This window comes from Lates calcarifer, linkage group LG21 (assembly GCF_001640805.2).
Source record: "Lates calcarifer isolate ASB-BC8 linkage group LG21, TLL_Latcal_v3, whole genome shotgun sequence".
Lineage (NCBI taxonomy): Eukaryota > Metazoa > Chordata > Actinopteri > Centropomidae > Lates > Lates calcarifer.
The window spans coordinates 1,164,967-1,188,555 of NC_066853.1; the positions used below are offsets into that span (position 1 = coordinate 1,164,967).

At 41.3% G+C, this 23,589-nt stretch overlaps 1 protein-coding gene and 1 long non-coding RNA gene across 5 annotated transcripts in view; one reads left to right on the forward strand and one right to left on the reverse strand.

Annotated features, from left to right (window-relative positions):
* plekhg2 (pleckstrin homology domain containing, family G (with RhoGef domain) member 2) overlaps positions 1–23,589 on the forward strand; it is a 70,175-nt gene that overhangs the window by 43,255 nt on the left and 3,331 nt on the right. For all 4 annotated transcript variants that reach the window (XM_018687137.2, XM_018687139.2, XM_018687138.2 and 1 more), the window contains 5 exons: positions 4,659–4,725; positions 7,323–7,369; positions 17,196–17,346; positions 20,349–20,480; positions 23,396–23,578. In XM_018687137.2, coding sequence (XP_018542653.2) covers positions 4,659–4,725; positions 7,323–7,369; positions 17,196–17,346; positions 20,349–20,480; positions 23,396–23,578 — 580 coding nt within the window. The remainder of the gene's footprint in view (positions 1–4,658; positions 4,726–7,322; positions 7,370–17,195; positions 17,347–20,348; positions 20,481–23,395; positions 23,579–23,589) is intronic.
* Positions 111–1,491, reverse strand: LOC127139065 (uncharacterized). The gene is made up of 2 exons (XR_007808950.1): positions 1,379–1,491; positions 111–664 (listed from the first exon to the last, which is right to left on the reverse strand). It is a non-coding gene; the product is annotated as an uncharacterized LOC127139065 (long non-coding RNA).

The window sequence follows — 23,589 nt, forward strand, 5'->3', positions numbered from 1 at the left end:
TCAACACGTTTGACTTTGTTCCCACAGTAAACATGTTTTCCATCCTGTCTCTAATTATCATCCCTCTCTGTTTACTGATGTCTTCTCTCTGACCCTGTGCCCATTCTCCATCTTTATTTTCTTCATCTTCTCTCCATTACATTAAACCTCTCTCTCTCTGTCTTTTTCATTGTCTCTCTACCAGCCCTCCCTCTCTCTGTGGTCACTCCATTAAAAAAAAAAAGAAAAAAGAAAAACTTCCTTCTCCCCTCTTCTTCTTCCCACAATCCCCCACTAATGATGTCCGCCGGCCACAAAATGAGGCCTGACGCCAGAGGAGAGAGAGAGTGTGTCCTTGTGTACAAATATGTACATATGTGTGTATTTGTGATAATGAGAGACTTGATTTCAGCCTGTTAACTGAGAATGCAGTGAGAGTTATGTGGTGCAGCCTCGTATAATGTGTTTGTGTGTGATATAACTTAAAGTGTAACCGTAGTTTTTTCAACATGGGTCTTATTTTCCCATGTTTTTGGGTGTAAACGCTTGATAAGATCCTTTTTGTTTAGACAGAAACATCGCTGTATGTCACTACCAGACTCCATAGAGAAAAACAGGGATTTTACTGGGAGCTGCTGGAATACCACTGCCTCCATCTGTTAGTGTGTCTGTGTTACTGTGTGACCTTCTGTGGTGGAAGAAGTAATCAGATACTTTACTGAAGTAAAAGTACCACACAGTAACACAAATTAACCAACAGATCAAGGCTGCAACTCGTGTGTTCTGCTCTGTAAAATTATTATTAATTTTTTTCAATGGAGTCTGGTATGTAGAAATGTTTATAGGAAAGCAAGTTAATTATCCTTTAACTAATTCAAAAGATTTGCTTTGGCCATTTCATCATCTCTATCACGTGTATTGAATATTTCTCTGCTCATGTATGTGTTGAGAAACTGGTCACATACACTGCAGGTTACAGATAAGACTCGAGCAGTAAAAACGAACCGTTGCATGAGACTGAAAACTTCTGGAACAATCTCTGAGAAGTTCACATTTTGTTTTTAACTTCCTGGAACAGATTTTTTGTTGCTAGGCAGAAAGACGGGCCAAAATGTCTGATGACTTATCAGAAATCTGCAGCTCGACGAACAATATGTCAGGAAACACTGGAGCTGCTGGATCCTCAGTGATTTCAATGAGAGGGATTTAACAGCTAAATATATTTCACATTACGTCAGAGGACTGTATAACAGAGGAGAGGAGAAAGGATGTTTTCAGTTTATACCCAGGGTACATCTCCATATATCTCTACCAGACTCCATTGAGAAAATCAGCAATTTTACTTCACAGGACACAGGAGCTGCCTCCATCTGTTAGTGTGTTTGTGTTGTTGTGTGACTTTCAGTGGTGGAAGAAGTAATCAGATACTTTACTGAAGTAAAAGTACCACACAGTAACACAAACAAACAAAGTGAACAGTATCTCCGCAGCTCCTGTGTTAGCTCGGTAAAATCACAGTTTTTGTCAGTGGAGTCTAGTAGTGATATGTAGTGATGTTTCAGGTGATTACTCTTTAATAAAAAGCTGTGTCTCTGTAGGAATCCTATCCATAATGTTGTCAGACACTTAGAATAACAGTCTGAGGAGGCAGAGACACTCCCAAAATACATAGAACACATATTTCAAATATGAAAACAAAAACAAAAACTCAACTGATGAAGACTCTTCTTCAGGGTGTCTTTGTCTTTCTCACCTGCTTTTTCATGCTCTCGCTGTTCATTTGAGAATAACAGCTTTGCTCTGCACAATGTCACAGTTTTGCATTTGGTGTGAAAGCAGCTCGAACAATAAGTTTCCTGTATGACGGTAAATCGCTTGTTGATTTAGTTTCTGGCATTATAAATCGGTCGCCAACAGAAAACTCTCTCAATTACAGCAATCGACACATGAATAAGTCTGGAAATTAAACTAACACAAGAACAGGATCAGCCGAGCGTTTCAGTGAAAGCAGAGATGATTGAACTGTTTTGTAAATAATCATTTTCTGTTTCAACTCTGGAAAGTAACAGGACTGAGCCGACCGCTGCAGCTGCTTTCTGTCTGCAGCAGTCATCACTTTAATTTCCTTTTTAATCGCCGCTCATTGAAGACCTCTTCTTTGAGGTGACGACTCTCGCTCAGCACGTAAACCACCATGAAAACTTTATAATAGGCCATGGAGAAGACAAACACCAGCACTGGATTCATGTGCATTTATTTCTGTAAAGCAATGATGCAGAAAAAGTGAATGAAATGTAATAATCTACAAGGCCAAACAGGCCTGGATTGGTTTCTAAGCCAGAGTTTAACAGTACAAGACCAAACAGCCCTACTTTGGTTTCACCTTCAGGACCAAACAAATGTAGTTTTGTCTCTAATTTGGGTCCAAACAAGGGGTTAGTTTGTCTTTTATTGCAGGGACAAACCATACAAGACCAAGTATTGCTAGTTTGGTTACTTCTTCCTCTGCCTCAAAGGTTAGTTTATGTCCAAACAGGACCTGCACACATCTACTCCCAGTGTGGCTTTAGTATTTCACGGCCAGCGCCACTTCTTCAGGTCAGTCTGGACGCCACAGTGAGTCATTATTGGAAAGTTATGAGACTGCCCGAGACTAGCTGGTTAGCATGCTAACTTTAGTAGAAGAGAAGAAGTGACAGAACTAGAAGCAAACGACACTGTGAGCTGTGTGAGTTTCTTCTTTTTCTTTGTCCTCTCATGTTGGACTGAGGACAGACTGGACACTACAGTGCGTTGCTATCGGAAAGTGGTGAGACTAGCAGGGCTACCTGGTTAGCATGCTAACTTCAGTAGAAGAAAAGAAGTGATAGAAATAGAGGCAAAACATTGACATTGCTTTCCGCTGCTGGAGACAGCTCTTTGCGAGTAAAGGAATGAAGTTTGATACTGAATACTTGCTAATGCTAATGTTAGCTGTGTAGTGAAACGTATAAACTGGTGTGTTCACCCTTCAGCTTCACCTGAAGAAACCCATTTCTGGTCAAAAGGAACTGGAACAAAGACAGCAGCGTGCAGGTATTTTTTCATTCCCAGTTGTTAGCCAGCAGCTGTTAAGACTTTATGGATGTGCCTCCTGATGATCACCAAACCCTGCCAGACAAGAGATACTCATGAAAGTACACACTGTTATCCCCATGAGAGCGATTCATGGCACCAAGATTACAGAGAGAGGCAGTGTGATGAAGCCAGGACGAGGCTACGACAGCAGGTGGAAACAACACATCAAGCAAACCAGTTCATTTTATGGAGGCTAGGACCTTGATGCTCAACATGGTTCCACCACAGGACGAATCAGGAGTTGAGCCAGACTGCTCTGATCTGGTTTCCAGCTTTCCTTGCATCTAGACCACGTCAGGCTTCACTGAAAATCTGATCAGAGTTTAATATCCTCATTAACCAGGAAATGAACAGATGTAACAGATGTGATAAATACAAAGACCAGGACGTTTCAAAGGTTAGACCTATGTAGAACTCCTTCTACGGCAGGGTCAGAGGTCAGAGGCTGGATTTTGAACCAGGTCAGGCTTTGGTTCTAATGCTAATTGTTGTTTTGTTGGTGGTTTTCAGAGGTTTCCAGATGCTGTAAAACCACACACAGCTTATTGTTACACATGTCTGTATTTAAAAAGTTGTGACTGGTCTTGGCTGAAATGGATTCGAAAGAGAGCAGAAGACAAGAATTAAGATGGAGCGATAAAGAAATTACTTGTGGAAATTGGTTGTATCTTGAGTGTGCGTAGCAGCAGTATTTGGCAGGATGGAGGGATGACAATGAGGATGGATTGTGGGAACGGAGGGAGAGTTTTCAGGACGGACGAACGCCAGCTGTAACAGTGGAGTCAGTGCAGTGTCACACTAACCTTCTGTTCTCACTGCGACTGGACAGTAACTACAACAGGACCAGTGTTTCTTACAGTGTTAGATGTTTTCCATGGCTGTGAATCAGAGCTTCTACCAAAACTCTGTGGCAGAAATCCGACCTGTTAGTGCTGTTTTCTGTCTCTGATTGTCCATGTGCTTCAGACTGCAGCAGGAATTGGATCCTGCAGGTCCTGCAAGACCCACCAAGAAAAGGTGCAGGCACAGGATGTTTTATCTATTTACAGATGCCCCAATCTGACTTTTTCCACCCTGATATCGATTCCAGTACCTCACTGCTGTTTGTAAATTAGTGTCATGCTTGGTTTCGTCAGCTAAAAACCAAGAAAACAAAGGAAATGATTAACGAGACATGAGCGGACGCATCACCAAGCAGCTATCAATGGCTGAGAGGTGGAACAAGGATTGGTTTCTGTACATTTATAAGGCCATAATCAGAAAATTACCACCTTACATTGCAGTGATGCTATTCAAATTCAAAAACTGAAGTCCAACATGTCTGAAAGAGTGAACCTGTACGACCAAGACCAATTTGATGTGGAAGAACTTTACTGGTCTGCACAGGGTGCTGACCTTAACCCCATCATGGGCAACTGGAATACTAATCTTATCACCCTAACATCAGTGTTGGACCTCACTGATGGGACAAACCCCTTCTACATCCGGTGGTAACACTGAAGCCAGAGGAGTGGATTCTGTTAGAGCAGCACATTAACTGACTCTTATCTGTGTCTCCTCAGTGATCTCCTGGAGGATCTGGAGAGGAGTCCTCACGCTGCAGCCATTGCCGAGTGCTTCGTGGAAAGGGTGAGTACAGTACAGCTCTGTAAGTGTGTGTGTCTGTTTGTGTGTTAAAGGCTGTTAGCTGACAGGAAACACGACACTGTGAACAAACACTCTGTAAACTACCAGCAGAACTACAGCCTCCATTCACTCCATCAATCTGCAGCTGCTGTGGATCAAACCAACACCCAATGAATATATATTGACTGTGTGTGTGTTTGTATGTGGACTGTAGTGATATTGTCCTCACATGTTGCAGCACAGAAACAGGCAGAAAGTTTTCTGACCAGCTGACTGCAGACCTCAGGGCCATGACCAACTTCAACAACTACTCATCAGATCTCCATTAAAGTTACTTTAGATTCATTATTTTGGTTCCATCAGGTCAGAATTTCACAGTAACGATGAAAATCTACCCTCTAGATTAACTCTTCAGATGATGAACCATAGATTTTTAATGAATCTTCAGGACAGACTTTAGATTTTTAGCCCTTTAACTGCTAAGGCTCCAACTATGGAAGATGAAATTGAGCCTAGTCCACATGTACATAAGTCTTTTTTAAAAACATAGCCTCAGCGTGTTTTCAGTTGGTTAAAACCGACCTTTTCCAAAACTACCTCTAGGGTGAAGATGTTCAGAAAGTCTTTGGCTTTGATGTTGTTGTTGTTGTTGTGTTGTTGTGTGGCTATTATTGATTGATGCACCATTGTTGTTAACCTACCGGAACCAGTAGTAATGTTTTCTCAGGCTTCTGATTGGCCAACGTGGCTTTATGGTTGGGGTTATATCGCCACCTGTTGGTCAGCGTGCTCTTGACAGCATGTTTTCATGTGGATGGAGATTTTTTTCTAAGAATTAAGGAGGTAAACGCCCATTTCAAGGAATGCCTATATTGATTATTGAGCTCTCATGATAGTCATATTAGATTTTTGTTAATGCATCCTTACTTAAAATTATCACTGGCTCTGTCCTTTACTGCCTTATCTTTGATTGATGTTCAATTCTAGTGTCTTGCTAGGAAAATATTGAAATGACTTTTTACCTGGAAAAACATGCGGAGAATGTGGCAGCTGCAGTTCTTCAGCCCTGAAAACAGAGTTCAGGTGTCGGCCAGACATTAAAACATGTCCAGCTGACTACTTTCTTACTGCTTCAAGTCACTTTTTAGAACCTTATATCTATGACCTTTAACTGGATGAAGGATTTTAGTCATCAGACGTCTGGATCTTAAGTTATCAGAGACACAAGCTGAGCAAACAGCCCCTCCTGTCTGCCCAAGAGTGCCACAGAGAAACACAGATTTTTTTAACATGAACTTGCTTTATCCAGTGTTTTTACCTGTTTTAATCACCTGGTCTGTTTGTTTTGGAGAGGAGGAGACCTCTGACAATAATTCAGCTCCTGATAAAAACCTCCTGAGCGATGAACACTGAAGGAAATCAGCCCCTAACAGCCACCACCAGTCACAGCCTGCTGCATGTAGCCTGACAGCCAGAGCTCTGAGCATTAAAGTCCCAGTGAGCCCTCTTTTCTGCTGATTAATCTTATTGGTAACGACTGAAGGAGACTCTGAGGAGTTTATCCACATGTCGATCAGAGATTTTACTGAGGAAATTAAACTGAAACTGGAAACGTGGGTGGACCAGAACTGGATTTTGAAGAGTGAGAAGTGGAAATTAAAGCCTCGTAAAGCTCTAAGAAAAGTGAAATCCATCACTGCAAAGGATTTTTTTCATTTTTCTGTCAGTAAAAGAGAAACCTCAGAGCTTCAGGAGGTTTAATGTTTGTTGTTCAGACTGAACTTCCTGTCTATTTCAGAGCAGTGGACATTAGATTAAACTGTTAGGGTTATTTTAAGACCTGTGCAGTGCAGTGTAGTGTCCAACACAATGCTGTCTTTCTCTGTGACCTCCTGACTGACTCATGGACCAACAGGAAGTGATGGGAAAAATAAAATTAAAAGGTTGAAGGGAGGGAAGAGCAGTGGTGGGAGTCTTGAATCCTCTCATTTATACCTTTATCCAACCTTCAGGCGACTTTACCTACTATAAATCAAATTAAGTGGAAACATAGGGACGTGACACAGTATATAAGCTCAAGTTTAGGTTGTAGATCTAGAGGAAAGGTTGTGAGTCATGTCAGCATTAACTGGAACCCTGTGAGAAAGCCCCAGGGGGGATATTAGAGTGTTACACCGTGTGTCACAAATGAACGTCCTCTTGGATGGATTAGACTTGTAGATTCAGACGTGGGAAAAAGATGGAAGTTGGTTTAGTTCCTGGTGTTTTTATAGTTAAAGAGGAAAGAGAGGAATGTGACTCACGGCTGATTCCTCTGTTGTATAAATTATTTGGTTGAAGCTGTGGAGAAAAGACTGAAAAAAGACTTTTGAGGTGTTGGAGGAGGAGGAGAAGGAGGCGGACATGTTGGATTTAGCTTGATTCTGAGTTCCATTATTCACAGCCTCCACAGATTGTCAACACAGATATTAAACTTTAAATCATCCCACATGTTCCTGAGCTAATGTTGAAATATAATGTTATGTCTTTAATTTACATCTCCTGAGTGTTTATGTCTCATTCGTCCTCTAAATATTAACTTTGTTCTGTCTTTTCTTTAGAGTGAAGCCTTTGACATCTACACACTCTACTGTATGAACTACCCCAAGTAAGTACACAAACACTGACAATATGTCAAATGTCAAATGCTGCAAGAATGAGACCTAAAACCAGGAAGTCAGATAGCATGTTAGCATGTTAGAACTTCCTGTTCCCTCGTCCCAGAGTCAGTGTGTTTCTGGTTAAATGTCTGAAATAAGGTCTGTGGTTTTAACACAAGCTCAAGACATTTTCAGGTTTTGATTCTCCGACATAAAATGGGTCAGTAAATCCCCCACTCCTGATGTTTGAAGCTTTTCCGTGTCTTAAAAAAGGCGGTTGCTAACGAGTGTCTAAATGAGACTACAGAGGTTGTCGGGGACGTTAACATGAAAACCCATCTACTCACCAGTCCACCTTTACAGCCTCGTTGTGTTTCTACTCACGCTCTTTCAAACTCTCAGTAACTTTCTAAGAAGAAAGGCTTTTGTAGAAGAGCTCAGAGCTAAATGAAATGACCAGTTGGAAGCTTAGTGGTGGAGACGTTGACGTTCATAGTGACCGTAAGATGTAGCTTCTTACTTCTGGAGGTTGGATTTAGCTTCAAACATCAGAACAGTGGTGTTCATCTGTGAAGATTATCTGATCAACTAAACCTGAAGGATCAGAAACTTTAGCTGCTCACTGTTTATTTTCTGGAATAATCCAAAACACAATGAAAAAATCCCACTGGCTTTTTGTGGAGGGAACCAGGCAACTTCAGGGCTGGACTACAAAAACACATCATCACTGCAGGACTGTATTCTATTGTGAAAAAATTAAGGTCTGATTTCTGAAACAAAGGAAGTACCTCTGTTCTGATCAAGCAAAACAGAATGAAGACAGAGCTTTTCTTTTCACCATTAGCTAATGATAGCTCCTTCCAGACAGAGGAAACTGTGGAAACTCAGCCTAGCAAAAGAAAAAGTTGCTAACACTAACGCTAACCACCAGAAGCAAACAGATGATTCATTGTCAGTTTGATAAACACAAAAATATGTCATCTCTCCACCACTCTATAGCTTTGTTTCTTCTATTTCACATGGGATACTGTAAAGATAGGCAGATAGCAGAACTGACCAGATGTGGACATGCTAGCGTTAGCTACACACCAGGCTTCCCTTATCAGATATTAGGGTTACGGCTATGGTTGAAACCCAGTGTCTGCTCAGTCTGACCTAGATGGAACCTGGTCCCTGCTGTATTGTATTCATTTGATTGGTTGCCAGAAAAGAAGCTACAGTGAAAAGTTTCTGAAAAGTTTGGAGATGCTACAACTGTGCTCTGAAGAAAGACGCCAGGTGCAGCGATTTATGCTCTTTTCTCATTGGGAACAACTGCTGCTGTCGTTGTAATGAACACTGCAGCCTCTAGGGGGCCATGGCAGGACCTTACACTGTTAGAGTAATGTTCTTATTTGATGTTTTAAATGTAAGTTTGTTGAGTGATTTGAAACCTGCTGAGACCGAAGCTGCAAAACCTCAATAGCAAAGGCGTCAGCGAGTAACTGTACATTTTTCTTTAGTCTGTTCCCGATAAATAAACTCTCCTTGGACACGGAGAGAAGAGTGAGGGTGTTTGAGGCATCTGGTTTACGACAAGTAAATGTGTTTTAGTGGAAACATAAAGAGGAAGACGGAGGAGCGAGAGGTGGTGCTGAGAGGTCTGTTTTATGGAGCAGAAGAAGAGTTTGGAGCAGGAGCTGTATCTCATCCACACACATACAGATGTTTGGCTGGATGTCTAAAAGTGTGTGTATTACTGTGTGTTTCACATCTTAAACTGCTGTCACAAAACCAGAATTTTGGTTTTGATTCAAAGCCCTGAATGTTAGCAATAGATGCAGTTTGATTCTTGTCCCTGAAAACACAGTCAGATGTCAAACGATTAAAGAGGAACTCCACACATCAATGTGTGTTTCCAGGTGTTGGCTGTTGTGTAAAGTCTTTTGTGGGAAGTCTGATAAATGTCCTGATGTCTCTTGAATCAGCGTTGGTTTAAGAAAAACCTGGGGGTGTTGAGTTAGAAAGAAGTGAGTTTACCAGACCTCTCTAATCTCTGCTGCAGCCTCCAGGATACATTAGCTGCTCCTGGTTGCATTATAGGTAATACATGTCCCAGGTTTGGAGAAGAAGGAAGAAGAATGTGTGGAATAAAAAAGACGATATTGTCGCTTCTGCGGCTTAACTTTTTGAACCCACTGGAGGCAGGACACAGCGGTCAACAGGTCATGAGGTGTCTGAAAAAATTAGCTTAGAAAATTAGATTGAATTAAAAACTGTTTGTGGACAACAGAGGCTGAGTGAGTGGACTCAGCTGAGAATGAGTCAGACCAGTGAGGCAGATTGTGGAGGACCTGGTGGACGACTCAGTGATGGTCATTAAAAAAATCTTTTACACTTTGCCCGTATTGCAGATCAAGAGAAAGTAAAATATAGTTTGGTTTATACTTCTACGTAGAATCAAAGTAGAGTCTACGTCACTAAAACACTAGGTGGCAGTGGTTTCTGTGCCACTGTCGAGTTTTTTCATGTTGCTGTGTCGAAAAACATGGAGCTCTCTTGAGGTATTGATATTTTCAAAAAACAGTTGTACTGTTTTTGAAATACCACAAATACTACAACAAATACTGCCATAAATACTACCAGAAGTACCACATATACTGCTACAAATACTGCCAGGAGTACTACAGGTGCTGCCACAAATACTACTACTGTTACTATCACAAATACTGCCAGGAATGCCCAAAACACTACCACAAATGCTGGCAGGATGATCAGAAACACTTCAGTAGTTTAAGAAATACCTCCAGTACTGCCAGAAATACTACCAGGAAACTCAAGTAAAAATACCTCCTAATGTAACAGAAATACAACCGGTACTACCAGAAATGCCTAAACTAATACAAGAATTACCTCCAGTACTATCAGAAATACTTCAGATACTAACAAAGCTGTTTGATAAATACCTTTTATCGTGCTGTACAGATACACACTGGAGTTTCTGTCTGTTTTTCTTAGTCTTGTTCCCTCTGCCTTCGTGTTCGTAGTATCTGTGTGTTTGTCTTTTATTCTCTGTGGAGTTTGAGAGAATCTCTGCTAATCTCACACCATCTCCTCTCCATCGATCTGACAGACAGATGTTTGGCCTGACTGGATCACTGCCCATCTGACTGCATGTTAATACACTTAAATCACTGCATACATACACGGTGAAAACCTCCATCGACATCCATACATGCCTGTGTTTAAATCCCCTCAGTGTCAGGCAGGAGTCGACCCCTCCTTCACCTCACTCCACTCGCTGCTCTCTGCCTGTCGCCTCCTTAAAGCTCCATTAAACTCCAATAAAAATAAGTAGGTCAAATGCTTTCAGACCACCTAACCAAGAAACTCTCTGTCAGCCTGTCTCCAGTTTTCAGTGCTGCTTCGCTGCCTCTTCTACTGGATCCTGTCAGGCCTCTCAGCTCCAAACGCTGACTTATTCTGCTGCTGCATGTCACTGAAACGTTAAAACAATCCCAGGCAGCAAATTTATTTTTTCCCAGAGGGTGAACAACACACATGAATCGATATATAAAGTCTACGAAGTGCACAAAGGCCGTCACATCAGGTCAATCAGCCAGCAACAACCGCAGTTATCAGTGAATAACAAATAACCAAATAATCAGATCACAAAGAAAAGCAAATGATCATCAGATCAAACATGTACGGAGCAGCCAGGCCACACAAACACACTCCCGACAAATAAACTCAGACTGGTACAAGCGAAACAAACTGACGCAATGAACCAAAAATCAACCCCTTGTCTTGGGTGGTTTCTACCCATGAGGGTAGAAGAGGGTAAAGTTAACCCATTATTGCACTGGTGCTACAGTACATTTACCCACACTGGTTCAAATTTTAACCCACTAACTTTTACTGTAGGAAGGGACAGTAACTTTCTTCAGACCCCCATCGATGGTCATCTTTAACCAGCAGGTCCTCCACAAAGCTAGGTCTATTCTAGACTCAGATCAGTCCTTAACTTTGACTTTGAAACTAGTATTTTAGAGATTGTTTTGTTGTTTTTGCACCTTGTACTGGAGCTATTTTAGTATCTTTTGTACTGTGTTTGTTTGTACTTGTTTTTTATTGTCGTCACCTGACTGCAAGCCAAGCTTCCCATCTGGGAGAAATAAATGATTGAACCAAACAAGGTCTTAATTTAGATTTTGACACATGGTGCATTACAAGATCAGGATTAAACAATAATGGAGGACCCATCATAGTTGATACTATAGTTAAGTGGTGCAAGTTCCCAAGTAAATTTGCATGTATTGGAATTACCAGGAATTACATTGACATGCAGTGAATCTGGGTCTTTTGGGCCCCAAAGCAGTTGCCCTCTTTGCCCAGTTAGTAATCCAGCTTTAGCCCCTGTTTACACAATAAGTTTTTGGATGAAACCTGAATGTATAACTCAGTATGTACACTCACTGAGCGAGTGTACCCCTGAGAACAGATCATGTTCAATAGTCAGCAGCCCAGCAAGTTCAACTGTAGATCAGCTAAAAAGACTTAGAAGTCATCAAAAACCAGAGTTCATCTGATATCCACCCAGGAAACTTTGAAAATATCAAGAATCCTGAATGGATTTTGGTGTTTTTTATAGCGACAGCACTTCCTGCTCTGACTACGCTCTTGTCAAGCATTGAACAACTCAGCAAACAAATCTCACACTTTACTGTGGATGTCCAACCTCCATTGAAGGTGATTTAAGGGTCTGCAACCAGGATGTTTCTGATTGGAGAGTCTGTTTTGGTATTTGCAAATATACCGGACACATACATTCATTCAGTAGGTATGTGTGTTATTTCCAAATCAAAGCGCTGAGCATATTCACGGTGAGACAGTAATGTAATTACCAGAAGTGAAGACAGTTGGTCTCTGTCAGCGTCTGCTCTACATTTTTCCACTGTGATCCGCTGGGTCAGATTTGGAGGGAAATCTGCTGGATTGCAGGTTTGTGAACTCCAGTGCAGCCCCGCTGGGAACATGAGATGAGAGTCTTTGTTTGGTTAGTTATCCTCCATAAAAAGAGAAACATGCCAAATAACAAAATGGCTCCAAGAATGCAGCTTCTCTGCCATCTGAAATTGCCAAAAGCAGAACTAAAGTGCTTTAAAGAAATCTCTTTCTTTCACAAATATCATAACACTTTGTATCAGTGTAATGTATCATGAAATAGGCCGCTATTAAAATGACATTAACAGACGTGGATCTGATCTCTGTACGTAGATCCAGAGGGAGGACTGAGACAGATGCTGGGCTAATTTATGCTGCTAAGCTCCACTTGGATGTGAGTGCTGTTTGTAATGCTGTAAATTGATGAGCTGTAGAGCCAGAGGGGGCTTTGGAGGCTGGGTGGGGGTGACGTCTTTAAAGCCAAGACTTAACAGTGTAGGAAAATGTTCCAGCAACGGTCAAACTGATTGCACATGAAAGTGAAAGTATATCTCAGTAACAGTACAGGTTACTGAGTTTAGACTGGATTAGAGCCTGTTGGTGTGGAGACAGTTGTAGCTATCAGTGCGACCTGTTCATCCTCAGTCCTCTTCCTTCCACCTACACTGCAAAAATCTCCATCTTACCAACTTCTCGGAATCTCAGGATTGCCCTCCCCGCTTCTTTCCAAGATTCACACGATTGCATAGAGAGCGTAACGAGCTTGATCGTCAGGATGTCATGGGTCGTCCCTGGGTCATCACACGACAATCGGGCTGAAATCAAGTAGTCTGAACTGGGAATTAGTCCATTCATACAAGTCATCCAGCAAGTCCTCCAACCTGAATGACCATATACCTTCTGATACGACCCGTAGGAGCATCTGTTGAAATAGAGCCCAAATGCTAGCGGGCATACCAAACCCTCATCACCATGGTTACAATAATAAACAGTTAAGCTTTCACGGTTTGCCTAGGTCATGGTCAAAGATCATGGTTCAGGTGCAAAGAAGTTCTTCCTTAAGGGTAGAGGACCTTCATTGTCACGGTTTCAAACGGGAACCAAATGGTCCTCTGTTTTGTCGACCTATCCATGCACCCCAATGTCCTCCTAATTCAGACTTTGTTGCTCTTTATGCTGTGTCACCTGACTTCCTCCTTTGCTCCTGACATAATTAATACGCCCACAAGAGGTTACCAAACAATAAAATGTTAACTATAGGTCATAATAAGCTCCTGTACAGACAACATTATAGTACATACATTATAACTCTATACACTAACACACTATAAAGCAAGCAAAACTTAAAGGTAGACTGAAGAGGAAAGTAGAGAGTTGAAGAGGTTAATAGCGTTTTGAGTGGCTGTGCAGACTGGAGGCTGGTGTCATGTTACCTCTGATTGGTGGAGATGAATTCAGGCTCATGGGAGCAGCTGTAATTATCTTCAGTCTGTGAGAATATGGAGGCAGAGATGAAAACTGGCTTCAATCTGTGCATGTTAGGCCAGCGCCGATCATTTAAACATATCTGTTTAGAGAATGTACACAACATGAGGCGAAGAGAAAATAAATGGGCAGATTAACCTCTGCGTGTCTTTCATATGATGTTGGTGAGTTTCATTTTACAGGAAGTGTCGAGTGTTTTATTAAGGTCGAGGTACAATTTCTAGGGATGTCTTTGGTGTACATACATTTTTCATATCTGCCATATGCTTTAAATTCTTCATGTGGAGGGTAGTTTATCTGAGGCTGAACTCAGTTTCCTTCAGTCTGATTTCATCTGAGGCCTCAGCTTCCTTTCTCTAAGACGACAAAGTTTATAACATTAATATAAACACAAATGTTTTGCTCTCATTCACTGGAATTCTAGATAGATCTTTTAATGAACGTAAGTCTGGAAATGTTTTTGTGTAGGTCATCCAGGTCATGGTCGTCTTAAGTGTTCAAGTCGAAGGCAACTGGACTTCTTTTAGGTTCATTGAAGATATTTCACCTCTCATCTAAAAGGCTTCTTCAGTTCCTGCTAGTGCCCCCTAGAGGCTGCAGTGTTCATTACAGTCACAATATACTGTTTATAATACTGATACTTTTGATGTATCTACTGTATTGTTGGAGTGCCTTCGTTTGATTTTGGTACTCCTTCCCCTTGTGTCTCTGTCTGTATAAAGTGTTGGATGCACAGATTGGTCTAGTCTCTGTCCTCTCAAGGCAAGAAACCAAACCCAATGAAATGTGCACAAAATGTCATCACCCACTTATTCTAATAACATACCCTACGTACCTTTATAATGACCTGGCTGGAGGTCAAGACGTCTAGTCTAAACTGAGGTTACCAGCCATGTGTGAAAGGGATGTAGGACGGTGTTGAGAGTACTTCACTCAGTGTTTTCAAAACCGCTCTGATGTATTAATGTTACTTTCTAAGAATGTTTGATAAACCTGCAGATGAGCTGTGTTTTAGGGTTTGTTTCTGTTTGGGAAGCTTCAGATTCTCTGCTGAATTCATCAGCGATGTGTCTGTAGAAAATATCACTGCTGCTCCAAGTTCCTGGACGCCTTCCTGTGATTAATGTCTATCTTGAGGAAAAGAGCCTCATCTCTCCTCCCTAGCCCCATCGTTACCTTGACCTCCTTCCTCCTTATCCTCCTTTCTCCCCCTTCTTGTTCACTTCCCCCCTTTTTTTGCTGCTTTGCTATCTCGCCATTCTTGTCCAAGATTCTTTGGCTTCTCGATGTGATAAATGTTTGTCAGAGGACCCGACAGCTGAAGAGTCTCCTCTGTCCTCCGTCATCTTCTTTCACCACCTCCACCATCCCCCCTTTTTCCTCTCGTGTCGCTTCTTTCTCCTATCACCTTTCTCCACAACTTTTTGCCTTCCTCCTCAGCTCCTGTCCTTCAAATCTTTCTCAAAGGACTTAGAACAACCGTGGCGCTTCCCCTCTCCTCCATCATCTTCATATCTACATTATTCTTCTCCTCTATTGTCAGTTTCTTTCTTGTACTCTTTTCTATCCTTGTCCTCTTCGACTCCTCCCTGTCTTTATTCAAATTATGACAAATGTTCGTTTCTCCAGCCTCTTCAGTTCCTTTCTTTCTTCCCTAAACTTGTAATGAATGTCTGTCAAAGCTCCAAACAGCTGTGGAGTCCTTTCCCCTCCTCCTTCATCGTCCCTTCATAATCTCCTCCATCTGTCTTTTTCTTCCTCCATCATTTCTTCACCTCCTTTTCGATCTCTACCTTCCTTCGCGTCCTGATGAATATCTGTCAGTGGATTTCAGAGGCGAGGATTTCCCTCATCATCGTCTAGACCTCCTCCACGCTTGTGCCTTCCTTTGTCCACCATTATTAAATTTCACTCCCTCTGTCTTCATGTCGTGATAAATGCCTGTAATCTTACCTGGATATCCACCAGCCTTCCCCCAAGGCTGCTAGATCCTGATTCTGGTTCTGTTTATTGAGTTCTTATTGAATCCTGGATCAGATACGTGTCATATTGTTTGAGTGAGAAAAGAAACCATAATACGAAAGCTTCTATCTGTAACAGATTCAGGCCACTTTAAAGTGTCATTTGTCATAAATTACGAGGTATTTCATAATTTTGTTCTTTTGTTCTTTGACTTGGAGAAGAATTAACTGAGTTTGAAGCATTATTACTATGTCAAGGAACATTAAAAACAGTCAGACATAAAAGAAAATAACCATCTGTTAAAAAGAAATGTAAGGGGTTGCATGAAGATACAATGAAACGTGATCCAGAAGGCCTGGTTTGTGTAAGACAGGATTTAACAAATCATTAACACATTTCATTTGTCTTCATGATCGCAAGGTACGCAGTAAAAATGTGCAATTCAACTTACAAAGTAAAGGTGCTATATGTAAGTTTTGCTATTGCCAATTAGCTAATGCTGTTTGCTCACCAGTCTTGAGGAAACATCAAACTTTACTCCTTTACTCACCAAGAACTGCCCCCAGAGGAGGAAAGCAATGTTAATATTTTCCTCTAGTTCTGTCACTTCTTTTTTTCTACTGAAGTTAACATGCTAATCAACTAGCACCAGCCCATCCTGTCTAGTCTTGTGACAACACTTTGTGAAAACATGTCTCAGTAGTGTTCAGTTAGTCCAACATGAGTTGGTTTGCTTCTAGTTCTATCACCTAATTTCTTCTACGTAAGTTAGCATGCTAACCAGCTTGCCCTGCTAGTCTCACTACTTTTCGATAGCAACTCTTTGCAGCATCCAGTCTGTCCTCAGTCCGACATGATAGGATGAAGAAGTAGTACTGCCAGAAAGTTTATTCTAACCTTTTGTCTTGTAAACACAACAATGTCTGAGGCTCTTGGTAAGCTAATAGTTGCTAATGCTAACATTGGCTATGTACTGATACTGCAAAAACTTACATATAGGACCTTTAAAGGGAAGAAGAAGAAGAAACTGTTCAAAACAAAGTGTTTTACATGCTTGAACCAGTATTGAAATATTTCAACATTCAATCAGACAGTTAGAAATAATCGAACCGAACAGTAGAACCAGATGTTTGATTTAATTGGCAGGTGCAGTGCATTATTGAATGACACTGTATTGCATCATATCTGCAGCAGTAAAGTCCTGTTTGAACTCTGGTGGGTCAAATCATAAACAGGATGTTTATGTAAACAGAAGCTCAGTGAGAGAAAACTTTGAGGAATCAATCAGTCGAGTTCTGAAAGATGATGTAAAGAAGTTGTGCACTTAGGATAAAAGTTTAAGTTTTTTCAAGATTTGGGGACTAAACAACATAAGGACGTTGTTATGGAAACGTTACTGCTATTCTAATGTAATAATCTCTCTCCCTCCCCCCGCTTTCTCCCCCTCTCTCTCCTCCTCTACAGCTCGGTGGCAGTACTGAGGGAGTGCATGAAAAACGAAAGTCTGGTTCGTTTCTTCCAGGAGAGACAGACGACTCTGAACCATTCGTTACCTCTGGAGACGTACCTGCTCAAACCAGTGCAGAGGATCCTCAAATACCACCTGCTACTACAGGTGACCTGCAAATACTACCAATTACTACATGTAGTACCTCAAATACTATCTGCTACAGCAGGTTATATTACAAATACTACCAGAAACTATATGTAGCGCCTCAAATACTACATGTAACTCCTGAAATGCCACATAAAGTACAAAAATACCATCTTTCACTACAGGAAACACCTCAATACTAACAAATATTACATATATGAGCTGGAACACCCCCAGCTGCTACATGTAATACCTTTTGTGTTTGATGAAGTACCTCAGATACACCTGGTACTACAGATAATACCTCGAATACTACATGTATTCCATCAGGAGAACCAAACCCTGATCATTCCAGTCGATCATGAGTGACTGATGAGTTGTGGCATTGTGTTAAATATCCTGAGTCCTGTGAGGACTCACTGAAGCCGAGACGTTTCCCACAGGAAGCCGATGGATTCATAAAGCCCTGGTTTCCAGGCAACAAGTCTGTGTCCCGTTAGTAAACACAGCGTTTGGCGAAAATTTACTCAGCAATAAAGCTTTTCCTCCACGGAGCGAGATGCAGCCAGTGGAGGCAGAGGACAGCTGAGGACACAGACTCCTCAGTGTGTCGCCTCTTTGATTTTAAAGATGAACGGCGGCGGCAGCGTGTGTCCCACATGTGCATCACATCTGGGTTTTTCTTTTTTTTCCACTGTCGTCAGAGCCCAGGACCAATAAAACGAGGACAAGACCATGACATCATCATGTCAGATGGAGGACACTGAAACTTTCAAGTGAAAATTGTTAAAATTTGCAGAGTAAAGAGAAACATGTAACACTGAGGTTTTCCTGCAGCAACATTTTGTTGCCTAAACCAAACCACATGTAGGACTTTGTACGTCCGTCATCAAAGTCCATCCTCTCTCTACAACAAGCAGGAACATTTCCCACAAACGATTTCTACTACAGCCGATCTAAATTATTGCACAAAATGTGATAGAAAAACATCAAATGAAATAAAGATGCAGATAATACTTTCTAAAAGTTTTCTCTGCACAAATGACATCTCAAATACCACATGTAGTACTTTAACTATGGGAAATTTAGTAAAGGTAAATCAATCAATCAATCAATCAATCAATCAATCAGAATCCTTTATTAATCCCTTGCGGGAAATTGTTGAAATGCCTGTAATGCAGGTAACTCCTAAAATACTTCATGTTGCACCAAGTACTACATTAGGTACCTCAAATACCATCTTTGACTTCTACAATACTAACAGAAACTACATATAGAATCTCAAATACCACATGCTCCTAGGGGCAATACTGCAAATACTACCACAAACTACATGTATTACCTCAAATACTACATGTAATACCTCAGATACCACAGCTACAGGTGGCACCTCAAATACTCCATGTAGTGGTTCAAATACAACCGTAACAGTTAACTCTTGAAATACTACATAAATTGCTTAAAAATACCACTTGCCACTGCAGTAAATACCTCAGACATCCCCAGCTGCTACAGGTATTACCTTAAGCGTTACATGAATTACCTCAAATACACCTGGTACTACAGTTACCACCTCATATACTACATGTGATACTTCAAATACCAATTCCTACAACAGAAATCACCTTAAATACTACATAAATTACTTCAAATACCTCCTACCACTACAGGTAATACCTCAAATATTACCAAATGCTACATGTAGTACTTATAAAGTAGCACATAGCACCTGGTACTGCATGTTTACTCCTCAAAATCTATATGTAGACTTTAAAATACCACCTACAGGTACAGGTGGCACCTCAAATACTTCATATAGTTGTTCAAATACAACCCTAAAACCACAGGTAACTCCTGAAATACTACATAAATTACTTCAAATGGCAAGCCCGAACACCCCCGACTACTAGTTTCTTGCCATGAGCGGTTGGTGGTCACCAAGAGCTTCAGCGATACTTCTTCAGGGCAGACTGGACGATAGTGAGTCACTATCGAAAAGTATCGAGACTAGCAGGGCTATCTGGTTAGCATGCTAACATCAGTAGAGGAAGTGATAGAACTGGAAGAAACAGCTGTTGGTGAGTAAAGGAATGAAGTTTGATGTTTCTTCTAGACTTGCAAGCTAACAGCTGTTAATGCTAATGTTAGCTACGTAGCGATAGCAAAAACTTACATATAGCATGTTTAAGCTAACTTATTGAATGCAGATATTCAGTAGTAGATAGTCAGTAGATTTGGACATCTCTTCTTTTGGCAGGGCCCTGTCTTTAAGGCCCCCAGGCCTTTGTCTGACACGATAAAACTTTATTTATAACACCTTCTTTAACAAATTCCAGCTGTCATTTGAATCATCAGTCACAACCTTTACAAATGTCTTACCACGAACATCTGAGGACATTCAGCTGACGGTCTCATCCATAACGCAGACAACACACACACACACACACACACACACACTAATGCACTAACACACTAACACACTAACACACTAACACAAAGACACACAGCAGCTTTTCCCAATAAACTTGTGGAGTTTCTTCACTGGTTCCAGTCCAAGCCCACCTCTGAGAGAAGAGATGGATGATGAAACTGAGAGAAACTAACGTGCACACACACACACACACACACACACACACACACACACACACACACACACACACATATATATACACACACACACACAGAGTCTCTTAAAGCCTGGTCTTTGTTCTCTGATGTTTGCCTTGTATTATTTGGTGTTGTTGCTGCTCTGTCTACAGTGGCCAGTTTAAACACTGGTCAAACATATGTTTGGATCTGTGCTGGGATTTTCCCATAATCCTCGGCTGGTCCCGCTTCAATCATTCCTGTGATGAACTGCTGTGTCAGCCAGTGAGCTGCTGATTGTTTTGTCCTGTTTTTATTCTCCTTTGTGTTCATTAAAACAAACGTTTGTACACTGTAAATGCTCCCATGTGTTGGGAATAAATTCGGCTCGTTGTCTTTCAGATGAACACCTGTTTAACATGTCGGTCTTCTCACAGGAACTTTCCAAGCACTTCGACAAGAGCGCCCCAGGATATGAGGTGGTCGAGGACGCCATCATCACCATGACTGCGGTCGCCTGGTACATTAACGACATGAAGAGGAAACAGGAACATGCCGTACGGCTGCAGGTAAACACGCATGTTCTGTGTATGGCTGTTAACACCTGAAAAAAGCAGCAATTAGTGCAGTTTTCCAGCTTTTTGCAGCTCAAAGTTAAAAGAATTTTTTTTGGTCCAAGGGTCTGACTTGCTTGGTCTGATTGGACACAGGTGAGGTGATACAGGAAGTAAAGAATACTGAGTCCAGAACTCTGAAGAGTTGAAGAACTGGATGTTTTGGCTTCTTGGAGACATAAATGACATAAATGTACTATTTGCAAAGTCCCCTTCTTCCTAATTGCCTTATTGCTCAAAGGTATACATGTATCATCAGTGAGGCAGGAAAGAAAAAGACGTCTCCACAATGGAGTGAAAGGGGATAGGAGCTATAGAGCTCTGCAGGGATGATGCGTTTCTGTAGTCCAACCCTGAAGTTAGCATCACCCTGGTTCCTGGGATTTTTTCATTGGATTTTGGATTATTCCAGAAAATAAACTACGATGGAATATGTCAAACTACCCCAAAGATTTTGACATGTTATAGTTCATGAATCCTTTTACCTGTACTGTGTTAAAGCTAAAAACAAGGCTTTGAGGTTTCCCAGGACGATCGGACTGAGCTTTTCCTCCTCAGCCCTGTGCAGAGAGACGGGTGGTTGGAGGTCGGCTCGGTGACCTTTAGGTGTCAAACTCTGCATTCCTTAGCTTCCTCCAACACGTGTTCACTTCATGTTCATGTTCATAACGTGTTCCTTGACACGTGTGACGTGTTCGGCAGCCGTTACAGACCTGACCATGTGTCCTCTGTCCTCTCATCTCCAGCTTCGTTTTAACACCTCTCCTGTCATTTTTGCTCTGGTCTTTGTTCTCTAATGTCGGTGACTGTTTTGCCTTTAATTAAGTTTCTCAAGACATTTGTTTCTCACTCTGTGTTTGTCTTGTGTTTGTTTGTTGTGTTAGTTATTTCAGTTAAATTCATATCAGTGACTGTGACTTTATTCAGAGTCAACAGCACGTTTTCTGCCAGTGTTTCTTCATGTTCGCTCAGGCTGAGCACCTGAATCAAGCAGTGTACCTCTCCTTTAATGACATTAAGGCATAAAATAGTATTTCTCAGCTCTCTTTCTTTGAGGATCGCCAAAAGGAAAAGCAAAGAGTGAGTGTAAATGTTCAGAAATTGGAAGATGATGTATTTAGAGAGGAGGAATATTCACCTGAAATGGATTAGACTCTTTGAATACAGGTGCAACAAACAGATTCCCAGAGACACATCTTTATGGTCTACCATAAGCCTCTCAGTGAATAAGTTCCACCTGGTGACATGTTAAAATGTGAAAGCAATAAAAGAGCAGCTGTATGGATTAAACAAGTTAGCTATGAGGTGGGAAAGTCAAAGTTCAGACAGCTGTAGTGTTTTGGAAGCACTGACGAAAAGTAAAACTCCTGTTCTCAGCAGTTTGGTGCCTTAAATTCAGGAAACACTGAGAAAAAAACAGGAAGAATTTTTATGAAAAATAAAACAAACCCTTAAACCATCTGATCCCCGCTCCATCTGTGCTGCATGGTTTGAATGTCTCACTCCTCCAGTTCCAGCTGCTGAGAGGTCAGAGGTCAACACATGTGCTTTTCCTGCTCTGTGAACCCATCAGAGGTTAAAGTTGAAACTTCTGAAACTGAGGTCAGCTGAACTGCTAAACTATTCACAAACACACTCTGAGTTTTCTGAATCTTATTCACTGAGAGGCTGAGGGCAGACCCAAATGACGTATCATGTGAATCTATCGACTCGCATGTCGACAGGGTAGGGCAGCGACTCTCAGGACCACCTCCAAGAGGTTAAATACCTGGAACTCCCCAGCCAGCCTCTAGAACTGAAGAAGCCTTTCGAATGAGAGGTGAAATAAATCTAAATGAAGTCGGACACAGGACGATAAGAGGAGCTGCTTTTTGCTCAGCTTGTTTCCCTAAGTTGTTGAGATCCAGACATCTGATGACAAAAATCCTTCATCTGGTTTAAGATTATAGTTATAACATCATAAAAAGTGACTTGAAACAGTAAGAAAGTAGTCGGCTGAAAATGACAGACAGCGCTCATGGAAAACCCTGCCAAGACTTCTAACTCATTTGTTTTGAGTTCAACTTCAGGATTTCCTAACCTAAGATAAGACAGGATTCCTTCATGTCTTCATATCCTAACTTAAGATTTAAGACAGGAGGTTTCTGTGATTCGGCCTCAGAAAGATGCTGAGGCAGCTGAGACTGAACTGTGGGAAGATATTGAGCCAGAAAACTGTTGTCGAACTTCTCAGTAAATCAGCAAACCATGATGATGATGATGATGTGGTGAGCAGAATATGAATTTGGCATTAGATTTATTTTGTTTTGTTCTCGTGGGTTTTGGTATTTACATATTTAAACCCTAAACAGTCAGATTATAATTTTTAAAATCACAGTTATGTCCGTACATGACTCGTGTGAATGTCCTGGACCGCCACCGCTTGTTTGTTCATAAAAGCAAATATGAGAAAATTGGTAAATGTGGAAAGTTTAATCACTTGAATGTGCCACATAAGAATCAATCTGGGTTTTGTACCAGAGTCCATGTGGAGCCACGATGACTAGAACTCTTTGATTCCTTCAAATTAAAAGTCTCACAATAATAAAAAAACCCAGAATTCGTAAACAGTTCTGTTAGTTCTGCGTACAAGTCTACATTTGATAAGAAGAGCTATCTTCAGGGTGTACTAGACAAACAGAACAGAGTATTGTAATCCAGTTGCATCTGTGGATTACAAATATGGAAGACAAAAGAAGAACTGTATGAAATAAAGAACCTTATTTTTTTATTTCTGTCCATTTCTTGCATCGATGAGGACCTTTTAGAGAATTTGTTCCAGCACCTTCTCTATGATAAACCTCTGACCTTTGGCCTCCTCTTCCTCACAGGAGATCGAGTCGTTGCTGGTGAACTGGACCGGGCCAGACCTCAGCGGGTTTGGAGAGCTGGTGCTGGAGGGTTCCTTCAAGGTGCACAGGGTGAAGAAGGAGAGAGCATTCTTCCTGTTTGACAAGATGCTGCTGATTGCCAAGAAGAGGCTGGAGCAGTTCGTCTACAGCACGCATATATTCGTAAGTTTGTC